Source organism: Vollenhovia emeryi, unplaced genomic scaffold (assembly GCF_000949405.1).
Source record: "Vollenhovia emeryi isolate VEMERY1.0 unplaced genomic scaffold, V.emery_V1.0 DF939126.1, whole genome shotgun sequence".
In the NCBI taxonomy this organism is placed as follows: Eukaryota; Metazoa; Arthropoda; class Insecta; order Hymenoptera; family Formicidae; genus Vollenhovia; species Vollenhovia emeryi.
In genome coordinates this window covers 4,224,744-4,252,567 of record NW_011967240.1, presented here as the reverse complement: position 1 = coordinate 4,252,567, position 27,824 = coordinate 4,224,744, and the positions used below count along the sequence as shown (strand labels likewise).

Here is a 27,824-nt window from a genome sequence, read left to right as displayed (position 1 = left end):
CCATACTTTTATCGTGTGTCCCCACTTAATATCCTGCAACTTTTGTTTGAAACATTTTTTTCATATTTGAAGCCGTTTCCGAGATCCATGGGTCGGATTTTAGAGATACCCTGTATATTACAAGGCGGTGAAAAAAAAACAGGCGTAAAAAAATAAAGCAGTATGACCATGAACGTGAATAATAACGATCCATTTAGGTTGGAAGAATACCATGGCTAATCGAGTTTCCGCATTTTTCATAGAAACACTGAACCCTTTAAGAGATGAGGAACACCATAAATAAGAATAACTTTCAACTTATTGTTAAAGTACACGTATCCGACGTATGCATAGATAAGCAAATTTGTAATTTATTTCTTAGACATCCATAAAAGCAATTTAAATAAACACACAGCCGTACAGATGTGTATATAAAGATATCTATTAATAAACTGCAAGTATATCCACGCGAAGTGATCGTTTCTCATCGCGATTGAGAAAAAACTTTATTATCCCGCAATCATAGTTTCTTTGCAAGAAATACTTCAGGCGACCTCGACTTTGGTTGCAACAATCATGCTGCATTATTGAGCTCTGTGCGGCAATTACGATTAATTTCATACCTACTCTAGGTGAGGATAAAATATAATAATCCACTTGTAAATAATGCTGCAAAATCAATTGACGCAGACGATACATCTATATTTAAATACTTGTCGAAATACAAAAGTACCTCTGTGATGTATAACGATTAACTGTCGATCCGGTGGCCTTAATTTTAACAATGAATTCGCTAGTCAAACTAATTTTTTTCCAAGATTTTCTAAATCCTTGAATTTAATTAGGAGAGACTGAAGACAAAAATTTACTCGCCAAATAATCTCTTGCGCTACAGTTATTTGAAATTAACATTTAATTTCGCTCAAAGTTTAATCAACCGTTACTTTTAAGAATCCTTTAATTCGGAATTTCATATTAAGACATGAAGAACATAATGTTGAATATTGAAAGATTATCACGAAACGAGACGTCGCCGGAAAGTTTGTTATTCAAATCAAGATCAAAAGTTCTATAAGCGACAATTTTAACAGATGCAAACGCAACAGCAAATGAATGTCTTGGCTTCTTTTACCGAATACCAAAAGAGTTCCACTTTGGGACTTTTCTAAGTAATTGGCTCTCACACGATCGCGCCATAAACATTGTTAAGTGGAAAGAGCGAGCAAACGGGAAAAAATCGTCAATCAAAAGGCACGGAATCGATTGAAACACTACAGCAACAGCATGTATCGGCGGGATATGGGCGAAACTGCACATCGCATCTGGGGCACCATAGGTCGCCTGCGTCTACGGAAGAATCGAAGGGAGAGAGAGCCGGCGATTGCTGGATAGTGATGGTGGGGACACCGGCAGAAGGGGAAGAGCAAGCAACCCGAGAAGAGAATCCAGTAACCTAGTGCCTAGTCGCCTGGTGGTCTGCAAAAACAAAAGAGATGTGCGCGTGCCACGCGCCCTAGGCGCTTACCAATCCCTGATATCTCGCGATTAGCACCGGTACTCGCAGCGATAACGCGGGTTTCTTATAGCTTCGAGAATAGGGTGAGACTGTAAATCACAACGGCGCAGTTGTTGATGATCGCCTATAAATGGCAAAACTGGACAAATGACAAAACGGCGAATGAAAAGATGCGAGAACGCCAGCGGTAAAGACGTCGTCTTAGGCTTATTATTTTCTGCTAAAGGTTAAGGCTAAACGTGATTTAGCTGTAACTAATAATTACAGATAAATCAAAGCCCATAAATGTGTTCCTGACCTATGAAAATATCTCAGCTTCTATAGATAGATGGCATGGTGCATCTTCGACGGCTCGATGCGTCAAGTAAAACTATGTTATATCATAATCGTGATATCTTCGTGAACCTATCACGTATAAATGTTTGACACAATTTCTGCTTGTTCGTACACTTGCCGATATTACGTTACGTTGTACAGGTCGTACGTAAAAATGTAAGAAACATTTTCGTTAAATGTAATATATTAGAATAAAGGAATCGATGGTCTCTCGCTCTCGAAACGACCAAAAAGGCAGCGGGGCAAAAGAAAGAGGACGGAAAAAGGACGTCGTATTTAGAAATGACTCAATCATAGAAAGTCGAGAAGTCGTTCATGGACGGCGAAATAGTTGTATTGCATTATCCTTGAAGGCCGAGCACAAAGGAAGCGGTGAAGGAGGTGACGGGATAAAAAGGGCTACCGCCAGCAAGCTCGGCAGTTTGTTTCATACTCTTTATTTTTCCCGCACTCACTTCTGTTGTACAAAGAAAACAAAGAAGGGGAAAAAAAAACAAATGGCTACGATCTACCTATGATTCGCACGGGAGCGGAAGGAAAAATTAATTTAAGAGACAGTTTTCGGATTTAGAAACTTCGTTGCCAACGCCGCGGAGCTTAGTCGGGGTGACGTTCAGACGTACAGGCGACAATTGCGGCAATTCGCAATTAGCAATAGAAATTGTTGACGCGCTTTTCCGAACGTGACCTCAAGTAACGAACTCTTATCGGCCTTACGGATCGTTGCGTTCCAATAGGAAAAGGTCACGGGGATCATGACGAGGAGAGAGAGATATATATGTGATACGGTAAGTCCGCCGTCGATCGCGGTCGATCGCGGGTGTCTCGGTTATCGAGGTGTCCATTTTCCTCGAGATAAAAGGTACAAAAATATATATTTATTTATATTGTGTGTGTATATATGTATATATATATATATCTTATCTCTTTCTTCGCTTCTCCTTCAGTCCCGCTTGTCTCTCGCACATTGCATTTGTACTAAAATAAAAAAAAAAAGACAAAAAGAAATTAAGAACACTCGCATCCTTCCCCGTGCACGCACGCGTTCGCCTCTTTACTCGCTAAAAGAAAACGCATCTCCGACTACCTCCTCCCGCTCGTCATTCTCGCTTTCATACTCGCCATCCCTCATGGTACTCGGCGCCTTAACGAAAAAGAGCCGCGAGAGAAAGAGTCCCGAAACACTTAACGAGTAACAATGGAAAAACAAGAATATTAATAATAATAATAATTGAATAAGGATGATAATCATAATAATACAATAGAATAATGATAAAAATAATAATGGTAAAAGATGATAATAAGAATTAGAATAATAATTAAGGAGTAAGAAATAAAGACAGAACGCGAACGTTTACCTATGTGCTACTCGATCGTTGTGGTAATTAAGAGAAATACGGTAACTCGTACACATATACGTAGGTGAAGAACACGCGCTCCAGCTCGCGCAAAAGCGCGGTTAAACGCTTCGGGCCCGTGTCTGTGCGTGTGCGCTCGTACGCGCTCGTGTGCGAGAACGAGTTGCAATGAGCTCGCGCACCAAGCGAGTCGATGTATGCGAAGAATGCAAAGTACGCGGTCGTCGTGGCTCGAAACGCGCGAATCGCGCGTTACGATACGGCCGGCGGGGAAGAAATTATGTGTAACAATGTGCAACCGGCGTGTGCACTGCGATCACTTCCTGATAATAATCGCGGAGGTGCCTGATCGATTTCGCACGGACTCCCGAAGGACAACGCAACGTACGTCGCACGAGCGCGAGCGATCAGTTTGCCGGACACTCGTGTAACTTGTATGTAAACGGCGAGCGGATTTCCGCGCGCGCGCGCGGATGTTACTTTATGAAATCCTCGATCTCGAAGAAAACCGCCACTTTCAAACTTATTATACAAAACCACGAGAAACGGTTAATCTCTATTGGAAATGTGCGTTGAAATTTGCAAGATCTGACCCAGGGATGAGTTTTCTGACACGTTGCATTTACCGCAGTTTCTTCATTTTTAATTTCATGTGTTCATTAATCCAATATTTAGAAATAAGTCAACAAGCTAGATCTGAAATTCTCGGTGGTTTCAACCAAATTTGTTATCAATTATGTCCAAATATTTAATCGATTAACATAATGTACTCTGAAAGAGCGAGCCTCGCTGCATTTACGTTGAATTTTTAAGCAGTATGTGTGCCAGCGCCATGTAACATTGCAAATCGCAGAGTATGAAATGCCACAAAAATAAAGCAAGCTCGATCTTATTTGCGGTAGCGCGGTGATTTAATGCCTCGTCTAAATTTATCTGCATTAACTGCATAATTCCCGGTAGTTTATATAACGTGAATGCTAAAGAGCCACGCCAAGAGGGGAAACGGGATTTTTCGTAATAATCAGCTCTGTTTACTGTTCGATTCATGCGTGTGGTGCTCGACGATATCATCGACATTCGAAGCAACAGGAAAAAGAAGTAGTAACGGCGATCATATTAGTCGTGACAACGTTGATAGTGTAGCGATAACGGTAACAGCGCGATGTTGTTGCACGCGCATATGTCTCGATCACTGTGGCGGACAGTATAAATAGCGAGTAACAGTAACAACAGCTACTGATAATGAGGATAAAGCAGTATCGGACAAGGAAGTTTTCTTTTTTTGTTAGCGTTCGGTGATAACCGAGGTCGTAGCGTTGCTCTTCTCGTAACAGCCGCGTTTCGTTACGTGAAATGTGCTTCCGCGTGGCCACCGCGTGATAGAAATTTAAGAGAAAACTAGCATCTTATCGCGATCAGTACGTCGGCAGTGTTACGGCGGCGCGCGGAACATTCGTGGTACTGTCGCGAATATGAAAAGAAACGAATACGATCTATTATCCCGTGCGTCGAGACATTTTTCGCCCTCGAGAGAGTCGCGCGTGTCTCCGCGAGAGACCGAGATGAGGAAAGAGATGGAACGACTAGGTGGCAAATTTCTCCATGGCAGTGTAACGTTGGTGATCCTTCCATTCTCCAGTAGACCCCCCATTGTCCTCATCGTAGGCGATGAGGACGATTGAAGTTCTTCGACGGCAGTGGTGTCGTTGCTGGTTGATTCCTGTAACAAGCGACAAAGAAAATAGTTGTATTAATTCCCAGACTCGTTAGCGATTGCGGAATTAGATTATACGTAATACGTGGTGTCGGCAAATAGAGCGGTATCGGCCACGACGATTAGCATTTGTACGAGATTATGTCAGCAGTCTGCTTATCATTTTCTACCTATTTATACGTACATAAGTGAGTTTTAATAACAACACGTGGCATAACAACAAAGTAATTTAATTTTTATGCAATTCAATCCGAGTCAATGGAGGACGTTGGTTATCGGTGTAGGAAATGATCGGTGTACAGGTAGAATCGGAGACGCGGTGGCGTTCACATCGGAGGGCGCAGCGTAATACAGAAGGTGAAGTGGGTGTACGGCCGGAATGGCACGGGGAGAAACGAGCGGCGGGATATCCTGATCTCAGCGAAGGCCGCCTGGTGCATTCTAGTCGGGTAAAAACTGCATAGGAAACCACGCCCTGGCAAACCGATCGCGTATCCTCGGAGACAATTTGCCGGCAACGGGCGAGCGCGCGCGCATACAGAAATTCCGCGCGGCATCGGCTGACAGAAGCGCGAGAATCACTTGCGCTTCCATTCATTCGCGCGTGTCCGCTTCCTACAGCCTCTCGCGTTCGGGAGCACGCGCTCGAAACGGAGATAATACTACGAGAGCGTGTACAACAGCACGCGATTTAGCCGGCTCGCATGCGGCGCGATAAGTGGAATGAAATGCGCGGACGCACCCGCGTACACGTGTGCGCGCGTACGTGCGCGCCACGAAGCAGCGTGTGCAGACGCGAAGACGTAAAACAGACGGTCCGAGTGACCCGCTGGCTACCACCTATATCGCCTGCCTACTTGAGGCCGACCACCTTCCCACCATCAGCCTACCTGTCTACGCCTGTGTGCGCTCGCTAGGTGGATACAGGCGCGCTTTATCGCTAATCGATATAATATATCTTCCGGCTGCTGGAGTACAGCGGGCATAATATGCGCGCGCGAGCGCGCGCCGGACAGCCTTCGCGACGATTTTGCCGAGGTCACTTTACTCGCTCGATCCTTTTCTTTGCGCGCGCGCGTCATTGTGGAGGAGTGAAAGAGAATTGGAGAGGAACGGAAAGGTGAAGCCTTAAGAATCTACCGTAATCGGCGACGGTCGTCGATCACGACGGATTCGGGAAACGGCAGAGCCGCGACGACGGCAAGGGATAAATTGTGGGAAGGCAAACAATTACAATCGACAATTGGTATTAACTCGCGTACTGTGTAGCTCATGTAAACTGCACAGGAAATCAAGTCTTCTTAGAGAACGTAGCGAACTGACTGAGCGATGGGATTAGCGTAAGTTAGGAAATTTCGCGTCCCATCCTGCGAAGAGTGAAGAAACTAATTTGATTGAGATTATTTGTCATTTCTTGTGAATATTTGTGATAAAAGAAGAAGGAACGCGGTCCCCTTAGCTCGATCTCCTGCCGAGAGCCTCCGAAAAATACCCGTGAGGCTTGGCTCGAGTCACCACCCACCACCACCGGCCGAAAGGAGAACGTTGGCCGTCCAAAGTATGACACGTTGAACCATCGCCGTGGCTAGAAACGGTTATTCGAGAGCGAAGGGTTTCACTTACACTTTCCAGCTCGGCCATTTCTGGGCCAAGTTCGGCCGAAAATGTGTCATGAAACGCCAGTTTGCTCAGGAGAAAGCACTCTCGGCTCTCTCTCGAGACAACGACAACGACGGTCGCGGGAGCAGCGGCGCTAGCGAGACCACTGAGACCTAGGCCAAGAGCAGCTAACGTGGAGAAAGAGAGAATAAGGGGAAGCGCAGGTACGATCGCTCCCTCTCCCTTGTTGCACTCACACGCGCGCGTGCACGCGTGCGAGGGAGGGTCCAGGGCGGGCAGGAGAGAAACGGAACGAATGGCCAGGCTCGGGTCCGTCGGAAAAATAAAACTAGGCAGACCAGAGCGGAGTCCGTTAGACCGCCTCCTCTCTCTTTTTCCCTTTGTGTTCTCTCCTCCCTGGGAGAAAGCGAGAGATAGACCCGCGGTCTGCACACGTGTCCACACGCGTACGCGACGCTGCACGACGACGAGGGAAAGAAAGAGAGAAAGGACTTAACCTAAGGCACGAAAGGAGTCCGTGGCTCCGAGCATGGCGCTGCAATTTGCCCCTGAACTTGCCTCTCGGACTCGCCCGAGACTCAACGTTGACCTACTTTCTTGGCTTTACTTCTACCGTCGTGCACCCGCTAGCACCCGCGAGCTGGCGGTGCCCCGCGCACCGATTCTCTCCCATTCCGGCCCGTAGACTACGTCCCATTGCATTTCCCTGCACCAGATACGCGCTTTACTCGCCCCCGTGGTTGCTGCGGAGCCGACTCCACGCCTTCGCGCGAGCCTTCGCGTAACCCCCTAGGAAACGCCGAGAGCCAGCACCTCGTGAATAATAAATTTCTCGAGACGATAACGCTCCCAGTTATCCTTGATTGTCGCTTCTGCACAATTTCCCGATCGAGCGGAATCGGAGTCGAGTGCGCGCGCTTGATTGGCGCGGGGGCGTTATCCGTTATCTCACCGCCGTAATAAATGCGACACGGACGTGAGACATGTCGTCTGTCGCAGGATCCGTCGAGACGGCCGTGTCAGACTCGTCGGATTAGACGTGGCAATGTACAGGCACCGAGATAATGGCTCGTTTATATAACAAGTCATTTCCCGCGGCCACGTGATTTTCTCGTCAAGGCGATCCGCTCACCATCGCCAACGCCGACGGCGCTTCTATCACCATAGACCGCCGTGCGCTACCGCACGCGAGTACAATTGCTCGCAGGACGCTCTGCCTACAGTCCGCCTCGGTTGGAATGCCCGCACGGGGATGTCACGATTGGCCCATTTTCATCCGCAGACACGTAGCCATTGACCATAAATATGTGTCAATTATCGCACACCAAGGATCACTGCGATCGTCAAGGAAGTACGCCGTGATTGCTCATCTCCGCAGCGTTCGCGGTGTTGCTTATTTATACCGAGATGTCATCAGAAATTGTCAAGATATTAGTCATTAGAATATCTTCATGATATTCTTCATCGACGGTACACTCGAGTGATTTCATTAAATTTGTGCGCAAGAGGACACGGTGCTGGAGGGTCCACTTTGGAGAATTGCGCGATACCACATGTACAGCGTGTACAACTTTAAGATTGAAATTCGCAAATTAACGAGTCTAAATAGACATCGGCATAATTTTGTAAATGCTCAGACTACTAAAAAAAAGGGATGTTTGCGACGTTTAATTTTTATTGCGTAGACAGAAGTACGTGTCACGCGTCTATTCCAATATCATAGTTGGACAAAATCTAGCATGAGATATAATGATATTAGACAGATCTCTAAAATCGAATCAGTCCATAGCGAGGGGGAAACCGCTGAGGGTATTGTGGTGTACAGATTTGCGGCACTACCGGGCACTACCAGCCATTACTAGACATTTTTTGGGCATTAGGCCTCGCTGGGGCATTATAAAGATAAAATGAGATAAAGTAATGCCCACTGGGCATTAGTGGGTATTGGTGTACAAGATTTTGGTCAGCGGTTTTTCCCCTCGGTCTACAGCTAATCTTATCCGCTCACGATTTTCCTATCAACAAGTAAATGATGGAATTTGTAGTATCTCGTACTCCACAAACCATTACTTAACCGAAGTGTCCTGATAAACAAATACTTCGTTACGACGACAAATAGTTACGGAACACGTTAACCACCGATAATCTTCTTGCCTCTTCTCCGGGCGCTTCTTGTCTCTTTAACGGATACGCGTGTTGATTAAAGAGGCAAGAAGTTCAGCGGCTCTCCGCCGTTGTCTCGGGGGGGATTTGAGGCCGATTTCGCGGACTTGGTCTTCGTAGGTGTTGCGAGAGACCGATGCATTCCATAGAACGTCGGTAATGGAACGCTAAAGAAGCTGCTGCTCGAGACCCATGCGCCGCGAGAACGAGTTAAAGAGAGAGAAAGAGAAAAAGAAAGACGGAGAAAGAGACAGGAGCAAAGAGAACGAGGGAGGGAGGGAAAGAGAGAGAGAGAGAGAGAGAGAGAGAGAGAGAGAGAGAGAGAGAGAGGGGGGGGAGAGAGAGAGAGAGAGAGAGAGGGCGCGCGAGGGTGTTAAGGAAAGAGCGGGACGAGAAAGAGAAAGAGAGAGATAGATAGGGAGAGAAAGAGTCGAGGCAAAGGTGGTCTTACCGCCGTAAATGCCACTGGTTGGCATTATGCCGCTTGCTTGGTCAGACCTTCGATGCATCGAACACATCCCAAGATGCCGCCCGATGATGAGTGCCTGGTATAATCGTGATATCGTTCTTTCATAGGACTATTGGGTGCTTGGAGGGAATTTCGTGTTGCATGAGCTACAACGGATGGCCCTGGCCCATTTACCCTTAGGCTAAGCTGACGCTCCACGATGCAGACGATATTGGCCTTTCGGAAATTTTTTTGCGCCCGCCCGCTCGCTCGCTCGCTCGCTCGCGGATTAAATACGATGCGCGAGTGGTCGCGCGCTCGCTCGAGAAAGGTCGGCGGTTATCGAACGAGGAGATTCCTTTATCGCGTGAATAACACAGTTGGAGCCAAACGTGGCTGGCTGTGATGGCGTGCCGTCGCAAATATATACCGAGAGATTGACGATGCAAACGATGATGCAACAGGATCGAACGGAGATAAATCCGACATCGTCGTGTCGTACTGGCAACATAATTTTCCTCGATCCCCGTCACGGATCGTCGATCTTTGCTAGATGGAGAATGTTATAATCGGCTCAATGGCGAATACGATAGCGCAAGGTTGAGCATTATACACGAGGCACACGAGGCGATCGTCACGAGTGGGAAGAAAACGTGCAGGATTTTCGAAAGTCGACCGGACGCGGTGAACTGCGAAGAAAACCGGGGAGAATCCGAAGAATGTTGAATTAAAATTTCTGCCCCGGCTCGACGTAGCTCATCGAGCGTGATCTTGGATAGGACAGCCTGATCGCGTGTTATTCCGGTCAACTGTATAAGTGTAAACGACCACGAGGCAATACCCCTAGCTCCCATAGGAGTAGTAGGCAAGTCCAAGCAGTAGATACCTCGTAAGGTGAACGAACCTCCGAATCTCCTGGACATGAGAAAAAAGAAGGAGAAGCGCCGAAAAAAGAGGCGACCACAGCGGGAGAGGACGGAGTAGGTAACAAGGAGGACGAGGAGGAGGAAGAGGAGGCAGAGATGGCGGAGAAGGAGGAGGAGGAGGAAGAGGAGAAGAAGAAGGAGAAGGAGGAGAAGAAGGTGTTGAAGAAGAAGGATCATCGTGGATGCTCGCTATAGAAAGAGATGAGGAGATTGGAAGGGGACGAGAGCAGCCGGCATCTACGATCGTAATGCCGCGCGATCTCTTCTCGCGCGTCGTAGAAACGCATCTTTATGTATTATCCGTGCCGTAGCCCGAGATGTTCCGCTAAACCGATAATATTGCGTACTCGTTGAGCACATATCGTGACTTAACGCGCCCACCCCGACGTTAATTGCAACCGAGTCGATTTATCCTATTATCGCGGCAGTTTATGCCGCAATGTCGGTCGTTGAATGCCGACCGGCGTCCAGTATACAACGGCGTTTTTCATACGTGATAATGTTGCCGGGCAACTCGACCACGTGTCAGACACGTGCGACGATGCTTATCGGATTATTCGAGGCAAGTATCGCACCGAAACGCTCCGCGGAGGATTGTCAGGTGAGATCGTCCATCGGAGAGATAACGTTCCAAGGAATGTGATAAGACGCCACGTATTTATATGTGAAAGAATAACGTTTCAATGTAAAGGGCCTATAGAAATTTGAAATGTTGAGGACACGAAGATTGACCGTACACCTCGGAGTAAAGTCAGCCTTCATTTTTCCGCACGTAGGGGAAAAGGCTGGCGTGCACGTGGACTGAAATGGCCCACCTTCGCGTGTCCGGCCACGTCCGCGAAAATTCAAATACGACGGCGCGCTATTGTTATGCGCGATGCGTCGCCCGCGCAAAAGTCTGCCTGCCAAAATCCGTGCGCCCGCGCGTCTGCCCGGGGTTCGATAGCATCGCGCGGCGCCTTGTTTTAAAATCACGACCGATGCGTCACGATCGCGGAACGAGGAGTACGATTCGGTACGCCTATTACTGCGAGGGGGAACGGCGCGAGCGGGAGGAAGAGAGACGGCGGTGCGACACGGGAAGAGAAACCGCGCGTTCGAGTAAGAGAGAAATGAAAGAATGTGCGAGTACGTGCGAGAGTAAGAGAGAGACGATTGGCATGCAGGTCGCGCGGTATGTTGTCCTAGGTCACGCGTGATCTCTCTCCTTCTTCCACCTCTCCCTCTCTCCCCTGTCATTCTATCCCCATTCTTCCTCTTTTGCTTTCCCGTCTCGGTATTTCTGTACAGCAGTAGTAGCTGCAGCAGCAGCAGCAGCAGCAAGAGCAGCAACGGCAGCATTTGCACATTCTATCTCCGCAGCTTCTATTTGTCTATTATTCTAGTAATAAGATCGTACGGCGAGGCAAACATTATGACGGCGTATAAACGGAAGCGGTTCGAAATTACACCCGGCGACGGCGCCTCCGGTATACGCCGCATTAAATAAGGGAATAGGCTTCTCTCTCTCTCTCTCTCTTTCCCTTTCTCAGCGACTCTATTGTACAAGTTTTACGCAAACAACATCAATTGTCTCGAGTTCACGCGCGTTTAAACACTCGTGTCGATACCCGGTTGCAAACACGTACATGTAATCCTAACACGAGATACGTTTCGTGATGTGACAAAAGATTATCTGCCATGCGCACCGATCGATCGATTCTCCGCGTACAATTAATATAAATTCATTCCTAATTGAAGAAAAAAGGCCAAAGATATAAGGCATATCTGTTCTATGCAGTTTCGCAAATACAATGCCGTACATTTATCTTTTAGTGTGCAAATATTCGTCGAGTAATCACAGCAAATTGCCGCAGCACTGCTCTTGCACACACCTTGCGCGAGAGCTAACGAACGGTTTGGGACGCACCCGGAAGAGGCTCACGTATGCGGGCCGCACAACCGCGCAGAAGAAAACTCTGAAGAATCTGCCCACGTCCGCGCTCCCGATTGAGTCGAGTTCGCCGACGAGTCGCTCGTATTTTCCATAAGAATTAGCGCAATTACTCCGGAAATCTCGCGGGTGGGGGGGGGGGGGATCGCGCCGATTCGTCGGCGAGAACGCGCGAGAAAACGATGACGGATCGCGGCATATCGCGACTCGTTTCCGCGAGACCTAGAGGATCCCTCGAAACGGTCATCGAGGAGGAAGAGGAACGGTGGCTGACCGAGCGGACTTGACTTGAGCGAACGGACGAGCGAAGGAACGATCGCTTATTCCTGACGAGGAGGGCACGATCGACGGTACGTGCGCGCGAGCGAGACGGTGAATGCCCAAAACTCAGGTGGTGTCAATGAACTCGGCCATGTGAGGAGTCGGCCGGGGCCTCCTCCTCGGCTATATCCACTATATCGGGGTCTTGTCTTTCCCATGGGACCGAGACTAATTTCGTGACTTTGCGAAAGCGACGCGACACGCCCGCGAGCCGATAACGCCGAGCGCGACGGATTTCTAGAGCGATTTTTCCCCGGATTTCTCTATTTCATATCATTATGCTCGACGACGACGACGAGATATTCGCGTCGTCGCGCGCACGGATCGCGAGTCGATGCGCCGAGCATCCGTGCGACGCGCGACATTACTTCGATCGCGCAAGCCGATTGTTAAATAAATCGCGCCAACGTGTATCGATGATAATTGTGACAATTTAGCAAGAGCAAGATACATTTTACCGTGAGAGTTCAACTTTGTTTGGCAGAAAACGCTGCATAAGTGTATCATTGTATCGTTAAATATATCGAGAAACGAATAGAGTGAGAAATTTTGTAGCTGTAATGTTACATCAGCAAGCTGATAGATAAACGTAACTTGTTTTAAAATATTTGAACGAATATATATCTCTCTCTCTCTCTCTCTCAGATAGCGAACGTGTGTTAGGTGATCGCAATCAGTTAGACGCGATGCTAGAGCTCGTCTAATTGCACGCCGGAACATATTTGGGTCTATACGCTGGAGATAATAGCGAGGTGAATGGTCTAGGCTGACTCCCAGAGGGGCACCTGCTTGTAACCACGACAAGAAAAAGCAGGTAGAAAGGATAAAACGCGTATCTACGCGGGATCGCTGCCGCGTACTCCAACGTTAAATCTCGCGCGCCTGTCAAAATTTAGACCGGTAGCGACCACCGATCTATCGCGGGGGTCTGGATCGCGGTGGCCAATGGGTACTGCGAACACAGTTGTCGATATCGGGTGACGTAATATTAAGGAATCAAGCGGTCCCACCTCACACACGAGTCTCCGCCTGCCCCGTTGCCCCTGGCGCTCCTTTTAACTGGGCTCCCTCCTCCTTTTGGACCGTCGGTCATGCGCGGGTCATCTTTGAAGAAATCTTCCTCCCTTCTTTTGCAACGACGGCGCGACCACGGTTACGTCGGTGATGGCAGGAAGAGAAGGTGAATCGGAGTGAGAAGGAGCGAGGCTCGCGGAAGCGAGAGAGGGCTGACCGCCGAAAGAGAAGAGCTCGCGCGAGTAGTCGTGACCCGATCACGAGCCCGAGCGGAGTCACTGTCGTAGATTATATGCATATATAACCGTGACAAACGCGTACGAGAAGAGGCAGGTTATGTTGTCGTAATTGAGGCAGGGGCTCGGTAAAGCTGGTACAACCGAGGCAGAATCGGTCCAACGCGGCTGCGATGAAAACTTACGTAATACTCCGTACCTTCGCGGCTAGCATTAATTTCGACGTCAACACTCACCCTGTACGTAGGCAGATTCGGCATCTTCATTGACGTTCCACATTTACAGGGAATGTTCGATGTCGTCCTTTGCGAATATGGATGCTCCATCTCAGTCTCCTCAAGTTGGAAGATGAGACTTCCTCTCTTCCTCTCACTTGCTCCATCGCCGATATCACGAATCAACGAGGATGCTGAACGAATTTCGAAGGTTTCTCGACGTCTTAGTACTGCCCGGTCGGATCTAGACCCCCGGTAGCGGCCATGTCGCGCGACCTTGAGGTATCTGTCGGGACTCCTTCCTACTTGCTCGACTCTTCTGGACCTTCCCTCACCTTCTCAATACTGACCGGTCGGATCGAGTCCAGCCATGTTGCACAATTTTAATTGAAAGTCAATCGAAAGCCTTCGGAGAGATATGGATATATGAACGGTCGTGAGATACGCAGTTACTCGACGGCACTTCAGTATAGACCGGTGGGGTCCAATCCTCCTGCTGCCATGTCGACGATAATGATCTTCAACAACACTGAAAGCGGAAGTATGTAGTTGCTTGATCGCGGAGAAAAACGTCTTCAGTAGAGACCGGTGGGGTCCAACTGCCGAGCCATATCTTCTTACTCGGCTCCCTCGGAAAGCTAGCAGAGCGTTACAGACACTTCTGACACTTGGTAGTATTGTGAGATCCCGTGAAAATGGCTCTCCTGAATTATCGCAAGTCTTGAAGGGCGATCCCGTCCCGGAGCAATAGTCTCGATGTGCGATTCACGAAATGGTCCGCGGTCCCAAGTGTGGCGGTTCGACCGGGAAGTGGTGCGTAAATCGCAATAGATATCGCACGATCCGGAGACGACGAGATCGAGGAGGCGGACGCTACCGGAAGAACCGAAGGGACCGACTGCTGTGTGTGCGTGACCGTGCCCCACAGAGCTCTGACAGCTCCACGGCGAGTGGCCTCGCTTAAGTCTCGGCTGGCCCCCACCTGTCCGACCAGGGGCAACGGCGATTGGCCGTTGCTGCCGGCTACAGCGGCAATTGGCACTCCGATCGAGCTTTCGGAAAATTTCCCCCGATATATCGTTCGGTTCAAGCCCAACCTCCACGTGTTCGTTACTGGGCCTTCACGTGGGGAGAAAAGTAGGATCCGCCAGGCCAAAGGAAGGGAGAAACCGAAAGAGAGGAGGTACCGCGGGTGGATCCAGAGGAATTTTTTAACTGGGAGCCAGTCGTCAATGATAAACGGTCATTAGTTGGATACCAGACGTTTCGAGATATGCCAACTATATGTAAGGTCTGTCCACAAGGGAGACCGTTTCCTTCGGGCTAAACGGAATATACGAGTCGTCGAATAAATGGCCTGAATACACAAAGTCCATTCTTAAAATACAAGTCTGATATTTGTTCTCTTTTGCCAATACAACGTTTGGTTCGTACTTGTTACTCGCAAAAATATTACGTTATTATGCCGCGTAAAAATATTTTAAATTTTAAATACGTTGCGTGCGCTGAAGCTGTTTCATTATTAAAAGCGTTGGCGGAACTGCTACGTCGTCCTCTAACACTATTTCTAGCGTGGCGTTAGGTAGTAGGATGGATTCATTGACCTCACGCGAAATCGATCGAGAAATTATCATTTTAGAGACCATGTGCTCGAGTTATGGCCTACCGTGACGTTGACAATTTTCCTGCGCGACTTATATCATTCTATATTAGACATTTTCTGCGTCGTTGTTTCACAAAATAAAGTAAAACCGACGAATTTAACAGTCTCGTAAAAATATTTTATCACAGAATTATTATTGCAAAAAATCCTACGGCGAAAAGAATAACAATACGCGCAACAGCCAGTGTAGATATAGTCAACGCAACGTGTAGAATATGTGATTAAACGAAGCAAGAATCCGCCGCATTGTCCGTCTGATGCAAGCCGACGGGCTTGACACTTGGGCGGATACAAGAATTCGAAGTTGATCCAAACGAAAAGACGGAGAAACGCTCCGCCGATTGTCTAGCCAGCCAATTTAATTTGGATAAAGACGTTCGGGTCGATGTTATAAATAAAAAGAAAGGTTATTATCATTGTATAGTATTGTTACTATCATTATTGGGCATAGTTAAAATTCTGAATGACTGCGATAAATAAATCTATGCTGCATTGACCATTGAGGTACAGAAAGGATAAGTCATTGTATTTCGGACAAGACTTGTGGTAATCCTAAAAAAAAACATCACGATAAGAAAATTTCTGCTCGTTAACTGACGGATGACCGATATGTTATCGCATTAGCTTAACTTACGCCAAAGGTTGCGCGGCGAGAAAACCGTTCGGATATACAGGGGCGTGAAAAAATCACGACAAACGCTAAAATGTTTGTTGTATATTGAGATTATTATTAAGCGGATTAAGAGCGGCTACACAAGTTACTCTCCTTAGGACCCAGCAGCTGCAACGTGTCCCCTCGTTTGTGCTGAAGGCATTGCCCGGTAGGCCGGTTTGTCGTCATTGTTCATTCTTTGTATTCAGCCATTATATTCTAATGATATAAGTTTGAATAAAGTAACTTGAAAGTTTTAGTAGCGATACCGCGAAAATACCCAATTTAATGAAGTACTTATCATTAGTTAAGTACAAAGTTGATAGATCGGTAAGCCTCAATGTAATAAAAATTCTTTCTCGACCAAAAATTATTTTATTGCAAAAAGATAAAAGCAAAGGTTTAAATACGTATAAAACAATTTTTATTAAATTTTGTTGGTGCAACGTGAACGGGGAAATATCGAATTGTTGATTAAAAAATTTCTGAAAATATTTTCATCAAAATACTATGTTGACGTAAAAGAGAATTGAATTATATGATCGCAAATAAAAAGAATACATATGCGTATTCGTTAGAAAACAGAGATATCTATGCCTCGAAAAGACTGATCGGGCTTGTATACATTTTAATATATTTTTAACGGTGAGTTTTCCGTGGAAGGGGAAGACACGAAAGCAGCGTAGCATCTTACAGGCGAGTGATCGGAATACCGTTTTTCACCGTTTCTCGGCGTAATATGCACACATATATTTTTATACCCGCCTTTAATTGAATCCGAGTGCGATCGAAAGAGTTTAACCGCGACATTAGTTTAGTACGTATTAACCGGTCCCAACGTTATTGCTCGCGCATCGCAAAATCGCTCGCTCGTTGACGGCTGCATTTAGAACGAAGGGGGACAACTCTAACGGAACGAGAGAGGCCGCGCGCACCAGCGTCTCATCTGCCGATACAAATTAATGCACGGTCCAGCTTATGGCCGTGTGGATACCTAGATACGCCGCCGCGGTACTTGTGCAGATTGTAGTTTGTCGTCCGTCGTCGCTCGCGGCTACGACTTCGTGTTACTGGGATAAAAGGTGAATGACTCGTTGCTACTTGGTACTCATCCCACCAACAGCATCCCGCTCTACGTTTGGAGGGGTAGCGCGTCCTTCTGCTATGCCTGTGTGCGGTAGAGACGAGAGGAACGAAATGCGAGGGAAAGAGAGGCGAGAGTAGGTAGATAGAGGAAGATCGAGGAAAGGAAGAGAGAAAGAGAGCGATACGACGATCATAAATTACTTGATCATCCTCAAGTTTCGATTTGCCGGCCGTGTGCATCTCCTTGTTACACCGCGACGTCATTAAGCTTTCGAGACGAAATATAGATCTGGCGGCGTTCATACGCCGTACTTCCTGCTTTGATTTTTCCTATTAGTCACACGCGGCCGAATATTAATATTGCATCGGGCATTGGTAAGTAAAGGAGCTTGTACGAACATGCCTCTCTTGCATCGTCAATGTGTGCCACGAGTGTAAGACGTTTCATTCGTCGCATAATCGAAACTGACTTTCATCACTTTGAGTAATTTCATGTGTAAATTATTAAGCGCAGTGGGACATGCTTATCTACGACTGTAGACTTCGCATTAGACCTCACGCTGATGGACATGCGAAAGTATTAATAAATTGTACGAACAAGATAATCATAGCTTCCTTCTGTCCTTATCTCGTAACGCGCGTCTTGTACATCACCGACGATGCTACCAAGAAGCGTGCAAAGTTATCAATTAATAATCCAATATGGTATCAGGTGCGTAATTCTGTTTACACGTATTATTCATTGATATAAATATCGAGATACGGAAGCGGCAGTTAAGATCCGATCGCATACGATTAAGTATAACGACTAGCGTTATCTATAATATTATTTGTAATGATAAAAAGAATTGTTGGACGGCTTTAGGCTGGCAGATGGTTTATTTATTTAAACCCGACATTTCGGCCGTACGGGTTGTGGTTCTTCTCAAGGAATTCAACAATAATATCACGTCATTGATGTTAAACTAAAAAACACAGGAGGTTTGACATCCATCTCTGGGCATCATTGTTCTCCGAGTGAGTCAAACTTCCTGTGCTTTTTACACTGTTAAAAATGTCATGAAATTTCATGAACTTTTAAAATACAATGGTAAATAATATTTAAATAACTCGAAGTGATCTTTAATGTACCTACGTGTAAAGAAATTAAGTTTAAGTAAATTTAAAAAAAATATATATAAGTGTATTAAAATTTAATATTTTTAATACAGAGGTAAGTAATATGTACATAAGTTAATGAAAATTAAGACATCGGTAAATAAATGTTCATATACAGCATTCATTACTTTTCATTTACGGGCTTGAACTAAGATTCCTTTACATGATAATTAAAAGTCATTAAGAAATTTCTAGTTTAATATCAATGACGTAATATTATTGTTGAATTCCTTGAGCAACCACAAACCCGTACGGTCGAAACGTCGGATTTAAATACATAAATCATCTGCCAGTCTAAAGTCGTCTAACAATTCTTCTTATCGTTAATCAACTACTGGCGATTCACATTCTTTCGTTATCATTTGCAATCTTGACACATTAAACACATGTGACGCTGTAACTATCGAACATTTGACGAAATTGTTTTTTTTTTTAAATTGAATTCGAGTATCAGCGTTTAACGAGATATTTGGGAAATAACGACCGTCCGTTGTATTCACAACGAGGAGGACGTCAGTAGCCGACTCTTGCAGCAATTCAGACACCCTCTTTTTCTACTACGTTGTGCTTCTATATGCCAGCGGCGATTGTGCAAGATACGAACCTGCCTACGTACCTATCGAGGTTTGCGCAACAGGCAACTTCGAAACGCCTGATGTGGATCTTCTCTTATAAGCACGTAACGTCCATGAATTCAGCGCAGTAAATTCAATCGGCTCGATGTCCTGATAAAGACTTTCCCCGATTTCCTGGCTTCGTCGTTTCTCGTAAAATATGACTTATCTGGCCTTTTGCGCATAGTAGCTAAATATAGGTTTGAAACACCGTTGCTTTTCTATTCGCGCGACCATAGATTACATATGTGCTACTATGTAGTCTTTGAACGACTGCTGTCGATCCGCGGTAGCCATTCACAACCTTTCGGATTATCGACCTTTTCAAGGTCTGAAGCAGACGCGGCCAAACTACTTTGGATTCTCTTAGATTTTTTTTTGGAACAGATCGTGAGAATCATTAGAATTAAAAAGAAAACGACATTCAATTCTTTTTCTGCACTGCTTCAAGTTCAACGAACTCTATCACAGAGCATTCATCGTATACATTTCGCTAGTCTTATTTGCATATATTGTGTAAAACGTTTTCTCATCGCATCTTGTTAAATATACGTTTAATTAACTCTTGAAAAAGTTACCAAATAATTACCAAATAAATAACAAGACATCGATGTCACTCGATCACTTATCATTTCTTCATCGATTAAAAAAAAAGGGATTACAATTAACAGACCTTTTGGCAATTAATTTAAAGTGTACAAATATGAGAACGCTTTTCAATGCAAAGTGTGATGCATTTTCAGTATCTAGCAATTTCCTCTACTAGAGAAAACCAGTCCCTCATAGACATGGATCTAATCAGGAAACGCGGCACCTTATCAGCGCGCAGTGGCGGAGCCTTCTCAGCCGTCGTAGTTAAGGAACGGCGATCTTAATCGCGCCGGCGCTGCTATGATCCTAGGTCGCCGAAGGACTCGGAAGTCCAGACGCGCGTGGTATCATCGTCACGCTGAGCCGTGCCTCGAGTTGCTCCACTAGCGGCTGGGAAAAAGTGAAAGACACTATGAGAGGAGGATGTGCGAAAGAAACGGAGCAAAGAATCGGAGGAGGGGAGGATGAGGCGATGCCGAGAAAGGAAAGGAGATAGAGCGAGAAGGAACGAGGAAGAGGAGACGACGCGAAGAGGGTGACGTCGGTGGCAAGATGCGAAGGCGAGGGAGGACAGGAGGAACTGAGAATAGAAGAGAAAAGTGGGGAATATATAAAGAGGGAGGCATAGGACGAGAGGTGGAGGAACCAGAAAGGATGGAGAATGAACTAGAGTGCAAACGAGCAATTGAGATGGGAGAGAAAGAGAGAGAGAGAGAAGCGGTGACGCTCGCTCGAGTTGTCGAGGCGATTGTGCCGATGTGCGTGGCAAAGTTTTGTGTCGGGATCTCCCTGACCTAACCATTCCGCCTCTCCCGTCTCGAGTCGACTTGGTCGCGGCAGTGTCTGGCTAGTCGACTCCTAAGTCGATTTCCTAAGGACTCGCTCGTACAATGGCATAATATTTGCATCATAAATCACGAATGTCGCGGACGAAGGTGCGAAGTTTCTGGTCGACTTGGCCGAAATGAACGATACGAACCAGACTCTCAAGAGCATCGTATTACACTTCGGAGAGGCTTCTATTACATTGACCCTCACAAAATCTGCTTAGTTTGCACGTGCGTGTATAAGTACACGCCTGAACGTGCGTAATCCTCGATCTGAGGCGTCGCAACATCGAGATGATACGCTCGACGACAGTCGCGTGTTTACGTATCGCATGGCTCGCATTACTGGCGACGCGCCTTCTCATTGCTTTGCTCCGCTTCATTCTCGCTTCGGTTGAAACTCCAGCGAGAGCTCGCAGCCGCTCTCAGCGCGACGCAATGCGCAGCCTCTAGGTCGGGCGTTCACCCTGTCCCGAGACGATCTCGCGTTCGCGAATGTTGAATCTCGATCGCAAATTTCATTCGCTGATAACGAATGCGATTTAATTTTGACAACGTTCTCCGACGCTATCGGCTAGAAATCGATTGAACTTTAAACCAAATTTTTGATAGACGTAAAAGAACGGTAGAACACAATGCAAAATATAAAAGGAGGAAAAATGATTACCATGGCGTTTGGTATTTTACGGCTGTCCGCTGTATCTAAATATAATCGGCAGACATTGTAAATTTACAATAATACAAACGGTGAAATGTCAACAAATGCGCTGATAAAATTAACAATCAAAATATCACATTTCCCAGACAAATGTCCGTATACATTTTGTGTCGCGCGTTGTACTGAACAGTTAACAATTTTTGCGAACAGTCATTAGGTCGCGAGATGAATTTGCGAATTCGTTGCTTTAATTAATGCGGCTGCTTGTCTCCCACCAGTAATCTCGAGGTGTACAATCGTCGAGCATAGAACATAGAGAGCAGAGAAGGAGGGCGAGTTACACAGAAGTCTTCGTCGATTAAAAACGTTAGAAATTTATCTTACTCAAAATCTGTCGGCAGTATTAACCGACCGTCTTGAAATTCCTGATGCTCGATCAGTGATCACTGTCAGCTGGTCCATTCGGGTTGATTGATAATAATGAATTCTTTTATTTCAGAGGTAAAAAAAAACGGCCGCCCATCGATAATAGACCTCCCGTCTATCCGCTCGAGAACTCCGCTTCCCTTTCTCGGCTCTGCCCCTACCGTTTTCTTGCAAATCGATTCCAGTTGGATCACTGACCCGACAGTGCGCCACGCCGCTCCTCCAATACGGGTTTACGAATTATCGCGGACCCGTGTAGTCCAGGGGGGCCTTACCGTCATGCGTGGCACGCGAGAAGGTGCCTTACCTGGCCCAAAACGAACGGCATCTATCCAGCAAGATATAGAAGCGATCCAGCAATTCGAGGTGCTATCTAAGCACCTTGAGCGACGGTGAATAAGTGACGATAAGTAGGTAGATGGGTAGGTAGGTAGGCAGAATAGATAGGTTGGTCGACTGCTTGCTCGTTAGGCTAGGTGCGTTGACCCTCCCGGCGTGTCCAACGTTCAACGAGAGATAGAAGAGAAATAGAAGTGTGGAAAGAAAGAGAGAGATAAAGAGCGGAAAAGAGATGTAGAGAGGGAAAAAGGGATGCAGAAAGCGAGAGAGAAAGAGCGTAGCTTGTCAGATAAGTAGAAAGAGAGGAAGAGAGGTCGCCGATGAGATGTAGAGTTCGCGATCCTTCCGTCAGTTCTTAAATTACCTAAGTACAGCCGAAAACTGACGGATCGTTGAACTCGGTCTCTCTCAACGGGTTTAGCTATTGTAAGATTAGCATGTAACCAACGACCATTAGCATTAAACCATTTACCGAACATCGCGTCACGATCGACGTTATGTAAATCGTCGAGCCACTACATGTACATCCACATTAGAATGTCTGTTATATATAATTCGTAGGGTGAAAATAAAGATGTCTAAAGTTCGAGTATGGATATTTGATACATGCAATAGAAGTCTTACTATATTTGTGTTATATGTAATATGTATTAAGTTAATATTTATCTCATGTTGTACAATCAAAACCAGCAAGAAATACACTTTTATTTCCGCTGCAAAAATAAGTTGGCGAAAGTGAAATGTGTGAAGATGTCGATACATGCTTTCAAGGGACAAATCAATCAACGCGGTTTTTTCTTCGAGATGTGACTAAGAAGACAACTAGTTATTCATAGATTCTGAGTCACCGTATGAGCTTACGAAAGTAATTGGTCATTGAATGAAAGTAATGCGATTGATTAGTCATAGGTAGAAATCTCGCAAGAGAAATCGCGCTTCCTAGGAATTGTTCCTGGCTGTAAGTTATTTCCGCTATTGATTATCTCTTAATGATATTGATTATCAAATTATTTTCTACGTATTCATTTACGCACACCTAATAGTTGACAATATTGAAGAATAAATAGTCGTGTCCTTAATTATTATAATAATATCGTTTTCACGCGAATCGTTTAAAAAATACCTTTAATTCAAATGTGTATCCATAGATAAAAAAAAAGCAACCAACACAATTTTAGATAATTGTTAACTGTGCCTTGGAATTATGCGTACGCTCTGTTATTAATCTGAGGTTACTTTCTCTCTTAAGTTCCTCAAAGTTGTGAGAAAGATCGAGCCGTGTGCAACTGAGATCCGTCCAACGACATTTTCATGCCTAATAATATTCGCAAAAGGAAAAACTCGCGTTATCGCGCGTCACGATAAAAGAAACTCGGTGCATATCCGGGGCTCGTACAATTTTTAACAGCTTTAGTGCATTCTCACGGTTCTCTCTTACTTTCTCCGTAGAAAAAAAGGAGTAGAGGGAGAACCACCTTCCTCGTCGGGGAAAGTGAAATCAGTCACCTGCACGCCTGCACGCGTGCTCATCTTGTTCGCTACTCTTACCTGTCGCGTAAATCAGAAGGACGATCGCCCAATGCTACCATTAATAACGCAACGCACTGATTTTAGTTGCGATGTAACAGAAGCAGCCGTATGTAAAGTCGAGGAGCCGTGTATTCAGTTTGGATATTCCCTTCCACCGATATTTCCTCATAGAAAAGATTGGCATCAACGTTTAATTCTTCCGCACTGTGCACATTTGCTTCAAAACGGTCACCGTAGAAATGCTGGTGTACCTAAATATTGTATTTAAATTTGTCACGAAATGAGACCATGGAAAAATTTACGAAAAACTTGTATCAAGGCTATTATTTTGTTAATATAATCTTCATGTAAATTAATGTGACATTTCGTGCTTCATAAAACACTTAAAATTTCAGATTGCTCATGATTTCCCAATCTTTTCAGACAAAGTCGCGTGCATCAAAATTTGATGCATTTACATTTAACGAATAGGCGTAAGTCGAACATGTATGCTTTCACTGGTACTTTTAGTCGCGTGGATCGCTTTCACGTATGTATCAGTGCACGTACGTATCATCCCTAACACGTGATCGATACGCGATTCGAATCTTGATCAAGAAGTACGCGTGCGGTATAGCATACGTAAGCGTGCACAGCATCGGCAAAGGGGGATAGACGTGTAGTTTGCAAGTCGCAACAATAAAGATGCCGATTATGCGAGAGTGAAAGAAACGAAAGTCTATGGCGCGGCCTAGGTTGAACGAAATAGAAATGGTCAGGCCTCGTGAAAAGGTACAGTGACGTGCGAGAGTTCTAGGACAATTTTTTCTTTATCTGCTTCCGAGACGACGAGCTAAGATGAAGTTTGATCAATATAAATACATGAAGAGGAAAATGATATTTCTGTCATTCGAAATAAAACGCTTTCCAGAGGCGAATATGAATGGGTCTGAAAAGTCTCTTGTGTCCAGGAATTTATTCTTTACATTGCTCTCAGGCGTGTATTGACCTTTATTAAGTATACGCCACTTGAAAAAGAAGTAAGTACGCGGAGATATGGGAATAGTCGCTGGGCGTAGTGAAACTGGCACAGTGTCAAGGCACCAGTCGCGGACTGATTCGCCAGCACTAAATTAATACGGACGTGAAAAGGGGAGAAGGATTCTCTTTCTATGTCACCTTTCTCCTTTTACCTTCACGGCAAGCTGAGCAATTATTTCGCACGATACGCACTACCGGCTAACTTTCACGAGGCTTTCTTCTTTAGCGATCAACCTGCAACGCAATTCTCTCACAGATAACGTACACGAATATGCGGTCATGCACACATTGCCTATCGGAGGAGAAACGCAACACGATTGTCGTGACATTCGCAATTTCCTGTGGACAAATGAAAGTTGCACGCCATTTCTTCGGCGTATCTGTATTCGTAATCTTAGAGTAAATCACGTCGGCCAACTGATTACGTATTTCTTGTTGCAACTATGATATGCATTCAACATTTTTATGGCGAAACCTAGAGAGATCTCGTTAGCTTAACCCACGATAGACCGCCAGCAATCTACGGGCTGTAGACTGTGGAAACATTTTTTTTGCTTGATAATTTTACACACAACATTTTCATCTAATGTCCTGAATTTTTTCGTTTCTGGCAGTCCACAGCCCGTAGATTGCTGGCGGCCTATAATGGGTTGAAGCTCGCTCGAAACGAATAACAAATCTTCCATTTTCCGACTTTTACAACTCAAGAACAGCGAACGTCTCGACACTTTAATCGGGAATAAATCGTGATATAATGTGTTATCGTACGAATTATGCACATCTCGACTATCATTCAATTGGTCGACATTAGGCTAGCTGGTTCTACGTTTACCTTTTGTTTTTTTTTCTTTCTAATCGCGAAGGATCATCTGAAGCGTCCTAGCGGCAACGAGTACCTTAACCGTGAAAAGAATCGTATCGGCCGATTGCGCAACATCTGCTCACATTGTACGAGCGCGTGTGGGTGGTAGTATTCATGAGATACTTCCTCATTCCTAAAACCAGCCCAGCTTCTACTCTACGAGCAACGCGACGATCAGCGGTCGTCATTCTGAGTAACGAATCCGATATGTCTTCGATATGCAGGTGCATATTCTCCGATTCGCCGCGGAGCGAGAAGAACACGGCGAGAAAGAAGGCGGGTAGAGAGAGGATCGATTGTTTCGTTACGACGAAGAGACAAGTTGGACAGGGAGCCTCGCCTCAAGAAGGGAGAAGAAGGGTACTCGAACTCTCGGTAACTCAAATCCGCGGAGTCACGAAATGATATTCGGCCGTAGGTATATTTCGACAGACGGGCGAGTGTCGTTAACCTCCCGCGCAGTTTGCTCGGAAGCGGCGAAACAATTGCCCGGTCTAGAAATAGCGAGCTGCGTCCCGGACACCCACTCCCTAGGGACTATATCAATGCGCCCCGTAGGTTGCGAATTGGGCGTTGCCCTCCGCCTTTCCTCACTGTCCGTCCGACTCAGACGGACGTGGAGGAAATGTGGAATGCCACGTGGGGGCCCTTGCGTGTCGGCGCAGCTTACGATTACCGACAAGCATCATCCTTCCTCCCACCTCGGCGGATTTTTCGTGCCGCCCGAGCGGGAAAACGGAGAGGAGAAGAGTTTTGGAGCAGGACGTGATAACAACGACAAAGTGAAGGGCACAACCGCGTGCGAGAACGAAAGGGAGGGGCACGACTGCGTACTCGTACTCTTACAACTTCAAGATCCACGTGGATGGCCCGCTGTCGAGTAGTGTTGCAATCTTGCAGTCAGACTTCTTTCTGCCCTTTCCGTTCCTGCCTCTCCTCTCTTTCTCTCCTCTCCTCTCGCGCCGTTCTTTGTGGTGTCCAAGATGCTTTTGTGTATTTCCCACGGGAGAGAAGGCACGATCGTAACGAGTAAAAAATGCTCGCACTTTGAAGCTTCTCGACTTTGAGCGCCGAAGCGAATGTCGGAGTGTAATTGTTCAGATTACACACGGCGTGGTAGTTTCATTTTCCCTTGTTATTAATTTCGTTTTTTAATATAAAATTTAATAGAATTATTCAAGATCTCTCAAGTATTCAGACAGAAATATCAGGTGCAGCTTTCACAAGAAGCTCGTTTCTCTTTTACCGCGAGAAAAATTGAATTCATAACTTGATTGTCGAAACTTAATGTTGAAAATTAAAAATTGTACCGCACACGATTTCTAAATATCTATTGCGAAATCTATTCCTTATTCCAAAAATGAACGTTTCACACGATAACACGGTATTTTGGTGTATTCCGCATAAAGTCACGTCACCCTATTATGCTAGTAATATGCTATGTAATATGCAAACGAGAAATCTGATTGACTGAGAGGATGAAACTAACAATAAATATGAAAAAAAAAATTGTTGCGAGCGTATCGTTCGTTCGTACATGTACATACTACGTAGAATGCGAACACACGAGCTACTTCAAACGCACTCATGCGCGTGTAACACCAGCATCGTATAGTAGAAACATCACGCGAAACGAGCTCGGCTGTCCACGGTAACGTGCACTAACTCACGGTACTGATCTATGGTGTCAGGGTCCACGGCTGCCGAGACTGATAACTCTATTAAAAGCCTGCAGTGCCAACATTGAACTTCTTGGCCTAGTTTCTAGGTGCGGATGCGCCGAGTGGCGAAGCGCGGAAGAAGATACAAAATCGTATAATATTAATTTGCAATACGAATATTCTAAGGAGATTGAAATGACGAGATTTGCAACACGTCATTAAACTTTGATGAGAAACCGAGGGGGAAACCGCTGACCAAAATCTTGTACGCCAACGCCCACTAATGCCCAGTGGGCATCACTTTATCTTGTTTCATCTTTATAATGTTCCAGCAAGACCTAATGCCCAAAAAAGTGCCTAGTAATGCCCAGTAATGCCGCAAATCTGTACACCACAATGCCCTGAGCGGTCTCCCCCTCGTGAAAAACACATACGTAATTGAGTGACGATGGCGAGTGAAAACTTTGGACACGCACACAGCTGGCGGATTTCGAAAATCTATTGCGCATTTTTTTGTTGCAGTCTGCGAATACATTTGATTAAACGGAGACAAAAACGCACACAGTTGAAAAATTTGTGTTAAATTTAACAGATATCACATGTCCCAAACGGTCCACACAAATTTTTGTGTTAATTTAACATAATATGGATATGTTAAAGGATCACACTAATAGTCTGTTAATATTTTAACACCAAATAAATGCAAATCTCAAAATCATTTAACATAAATTTTGTGTAAACTTAACATATTTTTAATGACAAAATGAATTTAAAAAATGTAATTTTTACATTTCATAATAAATAGGAATGTATCTTCGGGGAGGTAGGCACTAACAATAAGACACGCCACTTATTTTTCGGCGAGAAAAGTAACGGGCTAGGATTCGAACCTAGGACCTTCAGCTTGCCAGGCGAGTGCTCTTCCAACTGATCTATCCAGGCCCAGATGTAATAACCC

General features: G+C 45.6%; 1 protein-coding gene across 2 annotated transcripts in view; it reads right to left on the bottom strand.

Moving 5' to 3' along the window:
• Nucleotides 1–3,104: 3,104 nt before the first annotated feature.
• Nucleotides 3,105–27,824, bottom strand: part of LOC105569107 — a 36,722-nt gene continuing 12,002 nt past the window's right edge. Inside the window, exons 1-2 of one of the 2 annotated variants that reach the window (XM_012025296.1) lie at nt 13,801–15,956; nt 3,105–4,909 (exon numbers count right to left, since the gene is read on the bottom strand). In XM_012025296.1, the coding sequence (XP_011880686.1) occupies nt 4,622–4,909; nt 13,801–13,890 (378 nt within the window). In that variant the 5' untranslated portion in view covers nt 13,891–15,956 and the 3' untranslated portion in view covers nt 3,105–4,621. Of the gene's footprint in view, nt 4,910–13,800; nt 15,957–27,824 lie in introns of those variants that run through there. The other variant, XM_012025297.1, reaches the window with a different exon arrangement.